This window comes from Monopterus albus, unplaced genomic scaffold (assembly GCF_001952655.1).
Source record: "Monopterus albus unplaced genomic scaffold, M_albus_1.0 scaffold8.1, whole genome shotgun sequence".
NCBI lineage: Eukaryota > Metazoa > Chordata > Actinopteri > Synbranchiformes > Synbranchidae > Monopterus > Monopterus albus.
In genome coordinates, this window is record NW_018127888.1 from 1,114,455 (window position 1) to 1,134,973 (window position 20,519).

At 39.7% G+C, this 20,519-nt stretch overlaps 1 protein-coding gene across 1 annotated transcript in view; it reads left to right on the top strand.

Moving 5' to 3' along the window:
• lsamp (limbic system associated membrane protein) overlaps positions 1-20,519 on the top strand; it is a 199,151-nt gene that overhangs the window by 117,125 nt on the left and 61,507 nt on the right. The window contains exons 2-3 of the mRNA XM_020586364.1: positions 15,800-15,944; positions 17,123-17,210. Coding sequence (XP_020442020.1) covers positions 15,800-15,944; positions 17,123-17,210 — 233 coding nt within the window. The remainder of the gene's footprint in view (positions 1-15,799; positions 15,945-17,122; positions 17,211-20,519) is intronic.

The following is a 20,519-nucleotide window of genomic DNA, read 5'->3' on the forward strand; positions in this document are numbered from 1 at the left end:
AGTAATTTTCTTCCATCCAGTCATTAAATTTTTCTATGCTGGCTCCAGGTGCTCTATAAATACAGCTTATTACAACATTTTTCTTTTTTTCCACGAGTATTTCTACAGTCACACACTCCAGCAAATTATACACCACCCTTGACATTTTCTCCACTTTCTTATAACAAAAGTTTTTATCTATGTACAAGGCCACACCACCTCCCATCTTATTCTCTCTGTTTGTGCATACCAAGTCATAGCCATCAAGGTCAAAATCCATTCCCCTTACAGTGTTAATCCAAGTTTCAGTAATAGCAATTATATTAAAAGAATGTTTTAGACTACTAAGATAATGTTTTATACTCTGAAAGTTTGCATATAAACTTCTGCTATTAAAGTGAATTAGTGATAAATTATTTTCAGTCTTGACATTGCTGTTAAACTGCTCATCCGTGTAATACTTGCAGTTATTTTCAGAGTTTTTTTTCAGGGTCAAAATCTTCGTCTGGTTCATGATAATTCAGTATTCCCAATTGTGTTCAGTTCCAGCTCCAGTCCCTCAAAATCTATTAACTTCTGTAACAAATCACTTGCCTCATTCCGTACATGGGTCATGCTTGTTGTTGTTGAATCCAACGCTCATCTGCCGTCGCAGATATCAATATACCTGTGTGTTTTCTTTTTCATACATCTGAGGGTCCAGCGAGGGTAGGCATTAATAAACTTGGGTGGCCTGCTCATATAAAACTATAAGGGCCGCATTCTTTGAAGGATGTGGTCTACGAAGGTGTGGTCTATGTAGCTGTTGTAGACTCTTAAATTATAAGACACTGCTCCTGTCACCTAGCAACCCTGAAAGCTGCTCTGCGCTCTGTCTGCACGCAAACAATCTTGGGATAGGATAGCCCATGAAGGATCCACCAGTTGGAGCCTATGTTGCCCGATAAAAGGACGACACATTTCTGGGGCACATTGCACCTTCAAAATAGGATGGCCTTGTCGTGACACTGTGACGCAATCAGTCTTCAAATGCAGCCTTCAAAGGACGCGTCTCCAGAATTGGGACACAGCTTATGTGTGGGAGAGACTGAAAACAGAGAAAAAAATTTGGCATTCATATATTATATTTCCATAATGTACACTGGAAATATAGTACCTAAAGAAGGCATATCTTTCTAAATTAAACTGATCAGCACCCAAAACAAATATTTTCAAATTTATTCAAATGTTACACAATTATTTTTCAAGAAACGTAACAAGTGAACTTAAGTGAATTGCATTTTGGACCCCAAAAAGTCTTGAGCTGACCCTGAAGCACAAAGATAAACTGTGCTGCTTTTAACAAAATACCAGCAAATTGGCTGGAGGCAAAACCTTATAAATCAAAAATGTTTCATGATGTGAAGTTCTATTCACATCTCAGACAGGGCTACTTCATCACAGAGAAGTTTTTACTTTGAAACAATAGTCCTCAAAAAGTTGATTGTGTTTAGCCAGCTCTGCTCTCGCCCCTCTCCAGTCCCTTTAGAAAAACTACATGCAAATTTATAAACTGACAGCTCTTTGTGTCCGTGGTAAAAATAACAGTATATTTTTTCTGGTGTGAAGTCCTTGCTCCTCTCTGACACTTGAACTGAAGTTGAAGCAGAGCACTGTCCAAGTGATTAATGACTTGCATGCTCGCACTCACACTGAGACACACAGTCTGGTTGTAATAGAGAAAGTACTCGATAGGCCTCGGTCAGATACATCACAGACATTTTAAGTTGTTTAAAGTTCACCTTAAATTACTCTGTGCCTTACTTGAGTGGAGATTAGCATCCCACGCTCCAAGGTTATCATAGCTTGCACACATACATACTAATAAGCGCACGCTATACAAACCACTTAAACATTTGAAAGCTACCTTTTTCTTGCAATATATTGTATAAGCACAATTTCCTGCTGTTACTACACCTCTGCAATCTGTCTTTTATCTCCCTTTCTATCTCTCTGTTTCACTTACTCACACACACAAGCATACATACATTTCTGTCACTGACTGATCCTCGACATGATAAACTTGACAAAGTCATTTAAAAGAAATCAAAATGCCCACAAACTCACAAACAGCTTACAAACCAAAATGAACTATCCTTTCCTCAGTCCTTTAACAGCATTACTGTAAAGCTCTTTTCACACTTGGACTACTTTTATCACCGCTTATGTAAAAACATCACGGCTGTGCGTTGATAAATAGTGTCTATTAAAATGTTCAACGATTCTGCTAAACCGCAGCTCGATAAATGTTAATAATATGCCTTTTAATTTGTCAAATTACATTAAACATGGTTATTTATTTCTCCTTTCTTAACAACTTTGCAGTCTGAGCAACAGATGATAACAGAAAACAAACATATATTAAATGGTTTTTACTGTTAGATTTTTAAAGGTACCACTGTTGACAACAATGTAATTATGGTTATGAAAATACCTCCATGGGTCACAGTTTGGTTTCCACCTTTCTACAGTCACATTTCAAGCTTCATTCACCTTCTAATCTACTATGACAAGCTAAGAAATCACCTCAGCGGCACTGGGTTATGCATGAGCGTAGCCAGGCTGCTGGTACCTGCAGCTGAAACGACTGCCTCTGTCTTCTGTGTGTCTTTTCTCAGGATCAAATTGAATCATCTGTCAGTGGGTTGTGTAACGATAGAAACTTTCCTAAAGTTCACCTCCGGCTGTCTTAGATGAATAAACAGGTAATCAAAATGGCAGTCTGCCCCGAGAGTCCAGCTTATTAGATGCAGTTCTCTGTGAGGGTGATTTATTGTTATTGTATGTAATTTATACTCAGTGTGTGTGTGTGTGTGTGTGTGTGTGTGTACAGTAGGTACAGTTTGTGGCTGCTAGAGTCAGTGGTGTGTGAATGCACTTTTTTAAACATTTGACGCTGCAGACACACATTCAGGTTTATGTGACTTTGTACACGTGTTGGCTCACGCTTTGTGTGTGTTTGTCGAGTTAAAGTATACAATTCTGAGACCCAGTCAGTCCGTGCGCTGTCTGTCCTGAGTGGTGCGAGGAGACGGGACTTGGCACGGATTTGCTATCTTCCCCCCACAAACCGTTTAGCTTTAAGGACTTTTCCCTCTGACTGAACAAAGTTCTTATGGGAGGCGACAAGAGAATGTAGCTGGCACAAAGTGATTTCCCGTTTTACTGTCACTTTAAAGTGATATGCTACATGTCGCAAAGTCAATTCCCCACTACTTGTGACAGATAGAAATTGGCTGGGCTGAGGACCCACAAAATGGGTTTTCTAGTTGATGTGTGCAAGAGCACCAAGCAAGTGACTTGGAGAGGAATCAAAATCAGTTGAGGCTTAGATTGCAGCAAACAGTAATGGTGGTCCAGCTTCCTGGTACACACTTTTGGAACGTGGAAATGCTATCAGTGGATGCAGGTGATGTTACGGACCTGGAGAGATAGGTTCATTATCTCCTCTCTGTCCATGATAACCCCTTACATCCAACAGGCTGACAAACTGTGTCCTGTGTTTGACCCTGATGAGGAAAGTAGACTGGAGAGGTTCCAGGTGTTTCCACTATGGGCTGTGTATTTTTTACTCCCTGTTTATGTTATGTGATCATCAAATAATACTGCAGTTTTTGAGTGGGAGCTACTCTGTGAAATCCTGCTGCTTTCAGGGATTATCCAGCATCCAAAACTTGACAGATGGCATCAAAAAAAAAAAAAATCATCGCATTCTTGTTTTTAGAAACTCGAACACAGAACATAAGCAGCATCGGTGCTGTCAGGAGGATTTTGTGAACTTCCTCGTCATGCATTTACAGTCGCTGTAACTATCTTACAACGGCCTGTGCTCAGATCCATGTGGGTTAACTTTGAGCACTAAAGAAATGTTCAGTGTGACACACAAATAAATGGAAAATTAATTTAAAAAATCGATTGTTGTAAAATGGTTAGCTCTAATGCAGTGGTCAGTAACTAAGCCATATGAAACCACAGGAAACCCATGCCTCTAGGCCATATTTATTGTGGTTATTGGTGACACTGTGCTGTTGCATTAAGTAGTCCTATGTGAGAAGACAAACTGTGTGTGGCATTTTGTTTTCATGTTCTAAATACCCTACTAATACTGTACTTGTTTGTGCCAGAGGCTAATTTCCTCCCGCTCAGAGCCTGAGTTTTACAACAGTGGCATATAGTTTCTTTTGTTATTAAACTACTACTGTGATGAAATTACATTCATCTGCTTGTTTATTTTCTAGTGTTGGTTGGGTGTTTAATATGATTATTAGCTTCAAGCTCTCTCTCTCTTGTTCTCTTTCAAAGATACGAGCAGAAGAAGGCAAAGAGTAGGAATGATTGCAAGCCCAGAAAAGCACATTCTTTTGCCTCCTTGTTTCCACCTTCTCCCTCTCATCCCCTTTCCCTGTCAGGGTTTCTTGGCATTATCTGCTGAAACAGTTGCTCTGTAGAACAAGACAAACTCTGCCTTCTCCCTCCCTGTCCCCCAGCTTTCCCAACCCTGTCACTACAGCCCCCACCCCCCTTTTTTTCTCATTGCCCTGCACAGAAAAGAAAGCAATTAAAAAGGAATCTGCTAGATTGTCTGTGTTTGTACCATCTCAGAGAAGCTTCCCGGGCTGTTATGCTAATATTGTGTTGCTTGATCATTACCCGGAATAGTTGCTTTACTCATGCCTATTTCTCATTGTGCATGCGAGGCATTCTGAGTTGTGGCACATGGGCTGTCACACATGACAGGGCTTGAGAGTGTGCGGCATTTTGTGCTCAGCCACAGTTTTTATGCATGTTGTACGTTTTTGCTGTCTGTTCTTTTGTTTTTCTCCTTTCCCCTCTGTCTCTTTTTATCCTTCCTGTCCTTCTCTAAGAAACTGTTGAGGACAAGTTTTGACAGAAGGCTTCAGCTGGGCACATTAATCATTAATTGTGATCAAAATCTATTTATTGATATGTCTTTTCAGCTGCCTATAAATGAACAGAGCTACTTTATGGATAAAAATGCTAATTATTAAGAACAAATCAGGCAATGTACTTCTTCTGCTGCATAAAATGGCACATCAAGCAAGACCATTAGGTTAATATATGCATGTTAGAGCAGTGATATTAAATTATACATGCATTCCCGTTAGTACAGTATTTTGCCTGTGTATGGGTAATTTTTTCATCATTATTTAAATCATTTATTACACAAGCTTGCCTTCTGTGGAATCCAAGGGCTGTTGCTTTAATGCGTTTACAGTAGTGACAAGATCCTAAATGCCTCCGTTGTTTTATTCTGTTGTTTTATCTCTTTGGCTTTCTGTGTAATTAAACAGTGTTTTAGGTCAAAGATAAGATTAAAATTTATTTGCATTAATTTATGACTCCCCTGCTGAGTCTTAATTACATTTTTAAAGATATTATTTTGCATTAATCAATGTCAGTATCGGTAGAATATCAATATCATATCTCAGGCTGTGCATTGACACACGAATAATTTAATGAATCAATCTGTCAATCAATAAATATACACTATCATCATGTATTGTAAGCTAGGCAAGTTTAAAGCCTGAAATGTACTTTAACAGTCCCCCTATCATGAAGGATTGCATTAGGGCACTGTGGATGCTGATATCACCATCTACATGTTAAAGTTCATCAGACTCCTTGTTTTTGATCTTTAGACAAATGTCAACTCAGGCACAAAATGAGTCATTAAAGAAATCATTATGGAGGTGACAGAGTCAAAACCTTTTATGTGTAGGCCTTGCATGGCATGCGGTAGTTGTTAAGATTAGTTAGTCTTTTAAAGGCTCAGGGGATCACTTGAAGTGATAAGTTATCCTTTTTGCTAAGTGCAATGAACAACCTTTGTAATAGAAGTGGGATTCATGCTGGGTTCATGTAGCACAATCTGAAATGGTTCTGTTAAAGGCTAACTTTGATTATACCCCATGGAAAGGACAAAATGAGAACTAAATGGAACATACTGCTTGTTGCAATACTTACACTATCACTTGATGTTGTGAGAAACAAAGGAGAGAAACAAAAGAATAGCTTTTTCTTATCCCATTTCCACTGATCCCTGTGCCACCTCACTAGATAATTTTACCAAAAGTTACATTTTTAAGTAAATAAGTAATTAAAATCAAGCCAATTTCAAGTTGTAAGAAGTCGGGTCTTATAATTATGTTATCAGGTTATTGTGCTAAGGCAAGTCAGAGTGAAATTATTCAACAGGCTAACGGTCGTGAATCTCTGGCATGTGTGAGCCATGCTAAGTGCAATTCTTTCAAGTCCTCTATTTTGCACAAGTTAGAATAAAAATGTCTACATTCAAATGATATAGGCAGCCAATCACTTGTAAGATTTTGTGTAGATATGAAGAATAGATTTCACCCCTTCAGCTTCTCCTGCTGTATTGGCATGAGAGTTAGTGAGCCCATCACTAGCAACAAACCATAAAAGATCTCTCTGTCCTGATGGTTTGATCATGGCTGCTCCTAAGGCTGCCTCAGTGATGTGCTCTAGTGTGTTGTTTTTGTCTACTTGGCCTAATACTTCTGTGATTTTTTTGAGCTTAGCTAAACCTCTACTAGATGTGGAATCTGTGTTGCTGGGATGTGGAGCAGGTCTTGGTAGTTTTCCTTTGTAGAAAATCAGGAGCCTTCCCAGGAAACATAAATAGTGTTCCAGGCCAACAAATTCAAATAAGCCTATTTCATTTCAGACTGAGTTTATGATGCAGCTTTTTTATTTCGCTGCCTAAATAGAGGCAGCCAAGTCTGGAGTATTTTAGGACTTATAACAGGATTTTTATCCCTCTTGCCATCAGTGGCACTACATCATGATCTGATTCAGCTCTCTCTGCCCATAATGCACCAAAGCAGAACACAGTGATGGATCACATAAGAGGCAGTAGTTCCACAGTGTCACACTCAAAGACATGGACTTATGTGACATTGTATAATAATATGAGCAGCCTGCGTGTTGAGGTGGGAATGCAGTGAGAAGACAGCAATAGGTGACAAAGGTTGACACTCTGCACACCAGTAATTGTGGAGTAATGTGTATAATTTGCAGCTCTAAGAGGTGTGTGGTTTACATTAGCATTAATATTGCCCTCCCCTTCACTTAGACCACATAAATCACCACATTTCCTGTACATAGACCTAAACATGGATAAGAGAATCATCTGATGCAACTTTTTAAATTTATTTTTATTTAACCTTTATTTAACCAGGAAGTCCCACTGAGATTTCAGACCTGTTTTACAAGAGAGACTTGGCCAAAATGGCAGCATTAGCAATCACAATCATTTGTTAGCAACCATGGTCAGTTGATACAAGCAGTATTAATGTAATACAAGCTGTTAAAATGTCACCTTTTCAATAAATACATAATATTATGAACTTTACAAAGGTACAGTAGTATTTTGTTTTAGTGTTACTGTTATTTTGTCCATCCTAAGTGCACTGACTGATGATTCTGCCACAGCCTCAGACCATAACTGTATGGGGGAGTAATAAGAAGCAGAGGAAATGGAGAATGAGCAAAGAATGGGAGATGTAAATAATAAAAAGGAGAAGCAATGGAGACAAATGATGGGGCAAGAATGAATGAGGAAGACAGGGAAAGGGGCAAAGACAGAGAGGACAAAAGAAGGTGCAAAGCAGTAGAAAGAAAAAGAAGGAAAGCAAGAGTGATATAAAAGGGAATATATGACAGAGGAAGCACAGTACCCCTCCTGAGATTTAATAGCAGCATCCTGCCCTTGCCATAGATTCTCCTGCCTCTGTCTCAATAAGGTGCCATCTGTCATGGACTCGTTGCATCCTGCCACTTCTCCATCACACTCCAACCCTGCCTGAAAACACAACACATAGCAGGGGAACGAGGGGTTGTAGCTCTGACTTTAAAATGAGGAGGAATGGGTCAGAAGGAAGCTAGAATTGTCAGACTCCTGTACTGCTGACATGTGCAGCATGAACTCTGATCAGCAGTTGTTGGCTTCAAATTGGGCACAGCTGCCTTCGCCCTCTTCTACTGGCTCCAGCAGTGGCAAGAATTGAAATGTTGTAACATCACAGCACACCTATGCATAACATCTGAGTATGGAACTTCTTCAAAAATGCTGAAAAACATGGCACACGGAAATCTAACTGCCCTGGCACATGCAAAGCCTTAGAGGTGAAATCATACCTGTGCCAGGCAAATTTGAATCAAGCAGACCTGCAAATTCCTGAGTTGTTTGGAACCATTTTTGATTAATAATTTCCTCATGCTAGGTCTGCTGGCCAAGACTCAAAACAATCATTCCTGCCCTGATTAATGGCTTGCTCTAAGCGCTGATGCATGCCAGCCAAAATAGAGGAGCTTCCTGACGGGAGAGGATTTGTGGCTGTCTGAGAGCTTTGAAGCAAAGAGGAAAAATCAACTGAGCAACAAAGGTTACTCCAAATCTATTCTGATGCAATTACATAACCCAGGCTATCCCTCTAAAGATTGGCTCCAGGGAAGGAATGAGAGTAGTAAATAAAGTGACTATAGTCATTTAGGCCAGGTCTTGAAAAAGTTAACCAGTTAAAACAGTTTAATTGTTCCCTCTGTTCTTCCTCTATAGATGTTGGGCATGTTGTAGGTTGACAGAGAGGCACAGAGGTGCTGCACCATTTTAAGAGATCAGTTTCAAACTGGGCCTCTACAGAGACCACAGGAGCTGTTCATAATAGCTTTGTTTAATGAAAGGAGACAGGTGTAACACCTTCTGTGTCAGGGTCAAGAAGGTTCCAGGTTTGAGCCCGGGCTCGAACCGGTGCCTTTCTGTTCAGGGTTCACATGTTCTCCCTGTGCCTGTGTGGGTTCTCTCCAGGTACTTGGCTTCCTCTTACAGTCTAGAGACATGCAGCTTAGGTTGTGGCTTCCTCTTACAATCTAGAGACATGCAGCTTAGGTTGATTTGCTACTCTAAATTGCCTGTAGGAGTGAGTGTGAGTGTGTGTGGTTGTCTGTCTCTGAGTGTCACCCCTGTGATAGACTGGTGACCTGTTCAGGGTGTACCCCACTTCTCACTCAGTGTCATTTGGGAGTGGTTCCAGCCTGCCTTCAACCCTCTTCATTATAAAGGGTAAAGATAATGGATGGATGGATGGTACACAGCCCCGAGGTGGTCTGCAAAGGTATTTCAGGTGGGCCCTGATCATGCATTCAGTAATGTAATTTCAGTGTGGGAATCTTTTTTTATTTATTTCCATGTATTACTTATTGTTTGAGAATAATCAAATTCATTCAAATATATAAAATCTGGGTCAAAATTTGTTGAAAACTCTTGTTCTATGTAAAACCCTCTTTGTTCATCACTTCAAATGCCCCATTAAACTTGCAAAGTTTATTGTTTGTGTCCAATTACCTACTTCATGTTCAAGTGTTGATTGGGTTTTCTAGTGGCAGAGGCAAGAATTTGGTCTTTGTTTTTATCAAATATATTTAGAAACAAGTGGAAAGTGAATTCTAAAGCAAGGTTTGGTATTTCAATAAATGCTTTGTTCTACAAAGTCTAGTCCTAGGGGATAAACTTAGACCTTATCAGAAATACATTTAACCTGCTACGCAGAGAATATCTGGGGCAAGAAGCTGCTCTGAGGGCTATAAAGGACTGACCTAACTTTGATTTGATATGCAGCTTCAACTTTGCTTCTTTGCCTTAGCTTACTTCTCCCCTCTCTCACCATTTATTCATGCCACTTTCTTGTGGCATCTCTTTTCTCTTTGTGGCTGGCTGTTTGTTGGTCAGAATGTCAATCTCTCCACCTTCCTCCCTCTGTTGTGCCCCCCGCTACATTGTTATTGACAACAAAGATAGACTTTAGTGTGCAGCCTTGGCGGCTCTTGCCCACCAAGCTGGAGAGAGTCAGATTTTGATCAAACAGCCGATGTGCCAGTCTCATCTTTAATCGTTATCGATTGATGATGACACAAGTTGACTCACTCAGAGAGGAGATTTCAGATGTTCTCCATATGGCTGGCAGGATATTTTCTGCAACATGCACAGAAATCCTCACTAACACATGCATGCACACGATATACCTCGGTGACAGATTGCCCGCTCAATATGAGGATGAAAAAGAAAAAAGGAGAGAGGAGGTGGATGAGATGGAGGCAGAAGGTTGAAGAGCAAGGAGGGCCGAATAAGACACAACCACTACAAAGAGGAAATGTTTAAAAAAAAAAGTGTTTTTAAAGAGTGAGCGGTGTCAAAGAGACTAAAGAGTGAGTGGTGTCAGAGAGACAACAAAGAAGACAAGGTGAGATGAGGAGAACTGGGTATTGATGGAGATCCTGTAGCGGGTGCTATAGCTATTCTGTCAGTCCTTGCACATCATTTCTCTCATTACAGTTTCACTCCCTGCTCTCTGGTCCTCCCCCACGGCTAGCCCTGGAGCAGGGATCCATCCTGCCCAGCCCGCCTGTCAACACAAGCCCAGCTCAGCAGCTCTGGCCCAGGCATCTGTCAGCCCACACAGTCCCCTGTCAGCCATAGTCTATTGGCCAGTCCATATTCGCACAGCACAGCAGGGAAGAAAACGAGTATAATATAACACAGCAGAGCATCCATCAACAAAGCCCCGGGTAAAGCATTGCAGGACAGCAATCTAGGCATCCATCACAAGTAAGGCCTGTGCCCAGCCCTGGTCTCTGAAGGGACTAATAAACAACAGTACCACTTTATAAATAGCAATAAAAAAATTATGCTTTTAGCAAAACTTTATGTTTACAAGGATCACCAAATATTTGCTAGTATTTACAAGTTTTTTTACAGTATGTTGGCAGATACAATGTATTCTGCAGAGGATTATGGGCTTGGAGAGGATTCTGCAGAGGGCTGCAAACACAGAGATGTTGTGATTACAACGGCTGACAAATATTCAAATAGATGAAGTTATGTTGGCCAAATGGCACTGAGATACAACATAGATACCGCATCATTGTGAGTGCTGCAGCCAGTTAATGGGATGGATTTTCATTACAAATCATCCAACTATAACTTGCTATTCAAATCAGATCAAGTTCCCTGCAAGCAACTTGTTGAATGTGCCTCTGATTAGGCCAGCAGGAGACAGCCAAGCTCTTATTTCTCATTCTGGTCCAGCAGGGACCTGGCACAGCCTGAGAAATCAGGCCCTGTGAAGACACACCTTGACAGCTACTCTGCTAGAGGGGAGTGAGAGCTACAGGCAGACAACTGCTCTGACAATTGATAAGAAGTTCTCCACTTCCTGAGCAGTGGCTCATTAGTGAGAACAGGAAACACATACTACTGAGCATGCTCTACAATCTGCACCAAGGGTTGTCAGGACCCTCTGGAGGCTTGAACACTTCGAGGGAAGAGGTAGCCAAGAAGCCCATCCTGTAGCACAGATCAATAAAGGGTTACTTTGATTTCTGTTCTAGTCTCTGCTGTTCGTTGCTCCAGAGTTTTGATGGAGAGATGCAAGAGGAGGAGAAACCTACAGAGAGGAGTGAGGACAACTTGGATGAGAAGCAGATGGGATGAGAAAATGAGAATAGTGAGAGGAACAGTGAGGCAGTGGCAAGGCAGAGGCACAGAGATGAGGGTGAAAGATAGAAGGCAAGAAAAGATGAAAACGTTGGGAGCGACAGAATATGGCTGTGACTGAAGTCAGAGTGTGGTGACATGTACAGTACCATGTGGTGTGTGTTAATTGATCTATTTTTTAACCCATTTGGAGAAACATACAGTGACCTCTAACTGAAAGGAAGCAATACAATTAGGAACATTGGGATGACTAATAGTGCCAGTCACCTGTATTTATCTAAGAGCTCACTTACTACTTTGGAGGAGCCACACTCACACTATGATTCTGTTCACAGTTAAAACTGCTTGTCTCACTTAGACAGAAGGTCCAAGTGGGCGCATCCTGCTACACTACAAGTGTGGCCTTTTTTTATTTGACTACATTTCCTACTTCCTTCATGACCTGGAAAGTGATGTATGCTGTAGGGTCTAGACAGCTGTCCCAACACTGTGGGAATCATAAGCCCCTTTTGCACTGCCCGTTTGATGTGGGAGTTTTCACCAGTTTTCCACCTCACCTTTGTATAAAAGCTGCAGTACCGATATGGGGCATCAGTGTTGACCCTCCAAAATGTCACAGGGAGAGCTAGTATTTTTGCCGAGATGAGTTTGCCCATGGGGGGTTGGAGGTCCAAGAAGGACAGTGAGCTAGAGAGTGAATGAGGAGGGAGAGCAGCATCAAGTGAATCAGAGGATTAAAATGTTATTTTGTTTGTGTTTCAATGTGGTTATGTTCTAAAGCACAAATAAACAGAGCCACACCTCTGCACAACTCTGTGAAAAGAATTAGTGTGAATGCAGACGAAACACAGTACAGGCTACTGTAATTCCTGATTTCCACGTGTTTCATTTTCAAATTGATCACAAAGTACGCAGGCTGTTGAACATCATGATAAGCATGTACTGGGATTGAGCCGTGTGAAAGGAGCACAGGAGCAGCAGTTTTTAACTTCAGTGTAAAAGGGGCATAATCAAAAAGCCACATTGAGGAAGGGTTAAAATACTGGCAATTTGCTGCAATCTCTGTGTAAAGGAAGCGACAGTAAGCTGCTTTGATAATACCTTCAAAGTATAGCTCTGGCATCTGTTACACTTCAGGAGTTGATTTTTATGTTATTTTACTGCACCTGGGACATTGCCAGTATATGCTATATTTATTAAAACCATAAAAACAATTTTGTTACAGTATAGTGGCACTGTATATATCATGTTGTTAATGCTTTCACAGTTTTGGACTCACTGGAACCCTGATTTCTCTTTGTTCTAGCTCTTTAGCAAACTCCTGTTAACCATGACAGCCTTACCAGGAGACAACAGCATAAAAGGCACATCTCCCACTTAATGCTTCATAATGCACTGCCATACTGTGTGTATGTGCAGTGTTACATAATGCTCTGATTTCTGTGCAACTACACTTTATAGTTCAGTAATGATTGTTACGCAGTATAGAGGATAGTAGAGGCAGTGTATTGCATTAAAGTTCACACTGGCCACTGTATTTTATAGAAGGTTTCTTTTCTTTCTGTTTATTTGTGCTGAATTCTAGTGCAATGACAGGTTTTATCTTATCTCAATCTCACTTGAGACATTTAAGGTCTTTAACTTTACATATTAATTGCATGATGAATCCGTGCTTACACCTGGCTGAATAACAGTTCTACAGACTCTGAACAGCGATCACAAAGTATCACTCAGGGTAACTCCTAAAGAAAACCTAAACTTTTCATTGGCACTCAAAGCAGCAGGAAGCAACAGTCTGCCTCATCATTCTCTGTTCACCCTGTAAATAGTGAATCATAATAAAAATGGCAGGTGACAGTGTGGTAACAATTTCAGCTCACCGACTTTTGTACTTTTAGCTTAAACAGGATGTTTGTTCATCTTTTATGGTAGAATAGAACATCTTTTTCTGAATTAAAACTCAGAGAACCAGCTTTTGGACAGTAATGTTAACTGGCACAGTGACTGGAGCTGATTTCTACAAAGATGTCACAAGCAAATTGTTGCAAACCTTCATACGTTTAACTTATAAGTATTACGTTTAAGGACATTTCTAAGGGTTTATTGCTAGTAGCATACAGTACTGTATGTGTTGCAAGTCACAGAAGTGACCATAAATCCTCAACTCTATAGAGAGACTCCTCTAATACGATGCTTATAAGATCAAAATTCAGGTTCAGTAACAGCATAAAGTTTTGTCTAATCTGGGTTTTTGAAAAAGACAGCTCTAGGAAATTGGTGTCATGATTCTGTTCACGTCTTCCACTTTCTTTCTGTTCTTTTTTCACCTCCTCTTGGTGACTTCATGGTGGGAGACGAGTGGTAATAAGGGATGAGAGGAAGCAAGCTTGGTGAAAACAAACAAGATGCAACCATTCAGACAGTTTATTGCTTCACTGCAAACACCTAAAAGCTGTTTAACCTGTCACTGTGTGTTTATATGTTTCACTAATGTGGTGCATTAGAAAAGGAGCGGTTGTTCAATGGTAAATTATACATTAGAACCATTAAATATGTAGAAAATAGAATTTTGTTTTTTAAATTGTTCAAAGCAAATGTGCATCTTAGCATTTTTTAGGCTGAAGGAACCATAACCACTTTCCTAAACTAATGCTTGATGTTGTGTGCTGAATCAAAATATATAGTGAGCAGCTGTTGAACAAAGAGGCATTAGGCACCAATGGAAATGACCTTTTTTCTGTTAATTGAAATATTGGTAGGACATTTTGTGCACAATTATAGGTATTTCTGGTATATTGTAGAGGCTATTTTTATGTCTTTGAAAGCGCTGAGCTCTTCTCTAGAAAATAAAAGCAGTGTTCTGAAGGTTTGAACACGTAACTTGCATGAATTACGCACTGCAGGGGCCCATCATTCATGGATGATTTGCCAAGGTTAAAGCTCAAAATACCCATACTAAATTTGAGTCATAAAATAATCTGCATTGATTTGAATTATGAGAGTCAGGCTCTATTTTAATGCTTCAGACATTTCCTCTGTATTCTGGATAGTTTTGGGGAATAGCTGTTCATCTACTGTAGCTCTTCATTATTATAGATAAATGTGTCTGAATTGGCTCAGGATGCTTTTGAATTGTCTCTATTAATTAAAGCCCTGAAGATATTTGAAACCAAACTGGATGAACACTTTACAGTGAGGGAAGTAGACGGTAGGTGTCAAACAGTCAGTAAATACAGTGAGTTATCTGGGTGCCACACAAAGGGAAGAAACATCAGGAAGGATTCAAGCTGCGAGTACAAGCCCTCAACAAATCTGACATCAAGCTCCCACTGGGTAACAGGCTGGGGTGGCTGCACCACCACTTTTGTGCGTCACCCGGGATCACCTGCCAAAGACAGCCTCATTCCGCTGCCTCACTAATCTGCTGTCTTGTAGCCTAACACGCTGTAAAGCAGCATGCACAAGGCTCAGGGAGTTCTTGAAATTTGCATTTGAGGCACATCCACTGCCAGCTTGCATTACGGCTGATGTCCATTTTCATTGATTCTGACTTCTTCTCACATTTACATTTATTCATTAGGCAGACACTCAGCTCCCTTTCCTTCCGTTTTAGATGTCTTAGCATAAGCTTACGTGGTGTAATGCGCTGACGGTATGCAGCAAGGAGTAAACGAGGATGCCAGTGTACTCTCTCTTCCATAGGGATAAGCTAACAGTTAAAGAAGATGCACTGTATTTATCAGAGAGGAAGGGAGGTAGATGCAAAGAAGTAGAGGGGGGCTGAAGGGAGACAGTGATAGACAGTGAGTGGGAGGAAGAGAAAGCGTGAGGGATGAATAAGAAAAAGAGATGCTCCTGAACTTTGACTTTTCTTTCGAGACTTCACGATACGTGGAATGCTGACTTATCCGATTTAGTTAACTAACTTTGGAACCATGCTGGTCAGCAGTATCAAACATACAGTAGCACTGCTGAATTGTATTGCAATACTGTATACACAGCTTGGGCTGTTATTTCAAGACGTTTGTGTGAATAAGCCCTTAGTGAAAACACTTCTGACTTTCATACAACTTGTTTACTCTGGTGTTGTTTTTTTATTTCCTGTTTATAAATCAGTAAATTTCCTTTAAGTTACATCTCAGGAAATGAAGGACGATCTTTGTTTTCACACCTGTTTGCACTGCATCCCGCTAATGAAAAGCCAAGACTTCCTTCTTCTTGCCTCACTTGCTGTTGTCTTGCCTGCAGGTGCTACGTTGATGACAAAGTTTCTCGAGTGGCCTGGCTCAATCGATCCAACATCATCTTTGCTGGTCAGGACAAGTGGTCCCTGGACCCCAGAGTAGATCTGGTCACTAAAGGACAGCTGGAATACAGCCTGCGTATACAAAAGGTAACGTGACTGTAGATGGTGCAAACTGGAGTGGACTGTAATCCCAGCAGTACAAATCTGATTCATCATGAGCTGGGTTTGGACGACACTTGTATTTAGCAATGGAAAAGAAGTGAATTTTAGTTTCTTTTTTTGTTTGAGTGACCCTGTTAAAACTCATGAAACATGACCTTAACAAACTGCTCACCTTGACTTAAATTTATTTTTTTAAGAGCAGGAGGGTTTAACATGAAAATCTCTGCTAGCACAACTTAATACTTGCACAACTAGTTTGACCTTTTGAGATATATGATTGTGTGCCCACCAAATATGACACTGGAGCCAGGATAGTTACTTTAGCTTTAGCGTGAAGGCTAGAGACAGGGGTAAACAGCCAAACCTCTAAAAGCTAAAAATCATTCATATTTAATAGGCAGATCTGAGATTGGTATCAATCTTAGCATTTAATTCTCAGCAAATAAGTGAATAGCATTTGTCTTTGTGAACCTACCTAAGAACTCACTTAACCAAGACCATGACCTTTCCCTAAGCATAACCATTAAAAAATGTAATAATGACAAATCCAGACATGGTGGGAAAAACAAATTAAATATGTCATCAGTGAATATTTTGTTGATATAGTCACTACAAATGTTTTGTGACTTGCTATTTCCTCATTACGTTGTAATCCCAGTGGCATTGTATTTCTTTCCAAATGTATTTATGGATGCAGATTAGCAGTATGTAATTTATAGCAGACAGCCAGTTAGTGTAAACATGAATAAGACTGAAGAGAGTAAGAAATGTAGGGAGGCATGATTGGCGATAATAATAACAATATTATTGTTGTAGTTGTTGATGTTTTTATTATTATTACATTTTTTCTTTTACATTAATTCTCGTTCCCAGAGGACATTCATTCAGAATGACATCATATTGCACGCTATAGTTGTCGGTGTTGGTATTGCAGTTGCATTTTGCTAGTTTAAGAATCATAAATATTGATTTTGGGAATTTCTCTGACCATTATAATAAAATTAAAATGTCAATGAATAGGAAGCACAATATCATGATAAACCATATCAGTAAAAAGCTAACAAAGTATGTAAAGGAAAACATAACGCTCTGCTAGTAGTAATATAATAAGAATATAAATTTACATTCAAACTAATAGCAATATTCTGTCTTATTGTGTGTAGGTGGACGTATATGATGAGGGGTCGTACACCTGCTCCATACAGACTAAACAGCAGCCCAAGACCTCACAGGTCTACCTCATTGTGCAAGGTAAGCTGTATCTGCATAAACACCAGCAGTAATGGTAAATATATAATAGACCATTTACCCATGTCATCTGGAAAGATATAAACTTGGAAATTGGGTAAATATCACACATTATATGCTAAACAACTTGATGCCACTCATCTGCCAAACATTTCACTTATTATATTTTTGCATATTTTAAATTATACTGCAAATGTTGGAGACAGCATTGTCCAACAGCACACAAGCAGCAGACATCAGTGTCATCGCTTTCTGTTGTTAAATGTGAAGATGTGTCCCTCTAAGGTGTCTGCAGTGAAACTATATGAATATATATTGTCATAAGATAAAGCTGTATGTGACAAACGTCGCCTAGCAGCAGCAGAATCTCTTGTTCAAGTTCAAACAAATCTTAAGTGTACTTGAAAAGCTTTTAGCAGTAGTTTCCCATTTCAAAGAATAGGAAGGATTTTTCTCTGAAATGGAGGCAACAGGAAAGATGACAGTAAGATGTAACTGAGAGAAGACTAAAAAGATGCTGTCGAATTTGATCCAAGGTCTGCAGAGTGGAAATTTTATTTTTTCATGAAAGTTTTTCTCCCCAAAATGTATTCCCAAAGTTGTCTTTTGGGTTTTAAGGTTGCAGATGAGATGAAAGAGATGACATATTCTGTGTCATATTTTAGCCCCAATTTTTTAGTAAACTTTATGTTCATCCCTGCTGATGAACAATCTGCTGATCCACTGCTGCTGTGTTATGAACTGGCCAGCCAGTGCAGGTCATCCTGCATAGGTCTGCTTACTACCTGGAGTCGAAATTTAGCACAGAGAAGCAGCATCCAGTTCATATACACCATGTACTGTATCTGGAACAAACCTAACTAGTGCTCTTTTTTAAAATTAATAAGTTAATATTTACTCTTCTGTTTATTCTGTTTTATTCAATTTCAGATTCAGTTTTATTGCATCCTTTTTAAATCCTGTTTATATGTGTTTTTATACCGCCTTGTGTTTCATTTATACGTTTGCTTTTTTATGGCTTATATAAAGCATACTGAATTACCTTGTTTTTGAAAGGCAATATACAGATAAATATCCCTTACCTTACTAGAGTACTGCAGTGCCATATAATTAAAAATTCCTAAAAGAATGGTTCAGCATTTTGGAAAGTACACATATTCAGTTTCTTGCTGATCATCCAGCAGGTGGTTAGCTTAGCTTAACTCAACTTAGCACAACCACAACTTGATGTTTGTTCTTTATGCTAAGCTAAGCTAGCCAGCTGCTCGCTACAGCTGCATGCTTTCGACCTGTTTCCATAATTACAACTGAATAACACATTTCAAAGCTCTAAACACTATATACAGTATTATACTACTACATCTAACTGGCTCAGTAAGATGTCACAAGTCATTTCTCTGTCCTTAGTCTATCCTGACCTTTACACTGTTTAATAAATTGTCAAAAATTGTCAACAAAGATTGTTAGCAAAAGCAACCTCATCAAATCCCATATTCCGATCTTCTCACAGCAACTGCATACTGTGTTTTATACGGTCATAATACTTGACCCTTTAGGTTCTTCTTTAAACCTGTGAAATGTTTTTGAAGTGCTAGCAGCCTTTTGGGACCTTGGAGGAATAAGCACCATAAAAACACAGAATTGTGCATCAAGTCCACACAAAAAAAAGTTTATTATCAAAATGCCATTGCAAGTCTCCAATGTCTCGTTTTCCAAAGCCACAAATTGCAGTAAACAGTTATGAGTGTAGTACCTGAATTTATTTGTTTGCTTGTTTACATGTGTGTGGCCATGTGTGTCTTGATGCATGAATTGCTTTCAGCAATAAATACTGCAACTGCCATCTGTCCTTTAGAAAACACTGCAGCACTGTAGTGTATGTACAATGACAAACCTTCTCTTGCAGCTCAAGACCTTTCACCACAGTTGACTGATTCATTATTCAAAGCATGTTATTGTTTTAACTGTCCTTTCCATTTTAAATGGACTGACTGTCCGATGTGAAACCTGACCCCTGATAAATACTGCTGCCTGTCAGAGGAGCAATGCACTGTGGTGTAATTTCACCACCCACAATACCCTACTAGAGAACTTCTCATGCAGCTTTGAACTGAAGATATTATCCATTAATAGCATTTTTAAAGGTCAATATGTGAATTGATGCCCCTCCGCTGGGAACCATGAGCAGCAAATTGCCTCTCCTTCCCAGAATCCATTGTGTCTGATTATTCAGCCCTTGGTCACTGGAATTTCCTGCATCGTCTTCTGGAGGTTCTGTCAGCAGCTTCATTTATCACAGCTAATGTGACAGTTATAGCCAAACACTGATTCTGTTGTTTTCTTTCTCTGCTACCGTGTCCTCTGCTCTGCTTCTCAAAGTTCCATTCAGCTTTGCTGCCATTGTTGGCTCATTTGTTGTGTTTTCCCAGTATACAGAATGGTTGCAATCTTCTCCTTGACTTTAAGTTCAGCATCTTTCATCTAAATTGCAGTGCAGCACTCAAGGCGTAGGCAGTTTCTGGCAATTACTGAGAAAGTGTTACTGTGAAGTTTTTATTTACTTTTAAATTGTGGTCAAATATTACTGTAACTTAATATGTGAGGAATACTGGTTAAATACCAAGAGTACATAAGTAAAACCCTGCTTTGTGAACGGCCATTTATTTATCTCCAGTTTCTTTATCCACTCTCTTTCTACTCTGTATAAGGTTCAAGACTTTCATTAAGGGAAGATAAGAATGTCTTGGTGTGTTTCTCATATACCATCACGTGCAGCAACCTAAATCAACCCCCACAAAACCCAATCAGCTGTGTGGGATAATAATTCACCCTGCCTTCATCTTTTAATGGGTATAAAAATGTTCCAAGCATCAAATATTGCCCCTGGTTACAGACCCAAGAGCAGGTTCACATAACCAAAGCTGACAATTTTCTGCTAGCAGGGACAGAGACGTAATTGGAAAACAAATGATCAGACAAAGTAAATTTGTAGTGGATGAAAAAGTGGTGCATTCGCAGACAAGTAGTATCAGGCAGCAGGGTCACTGCACATGACAGGAATCCCAATATAATGGCAAGCTTTCTACTTTAATCCAGTTAGATTTTTATGAAACACAGGCATATAGCTTTAGCCGATAGCAAGTCAGGCTAGTGCTGTGATGACTTGAAGGATTGATGTTGATGCTTGCTGTGTCTATTACCTAGTCAAGAGGGCTTTATATATGTGGGGATGTAGGTGTGAGTGTGTGTATTCATGCATGTGAAATTAGCTTGTCATGAATTGGGGAATATTCATAAATATTAATAGATTAA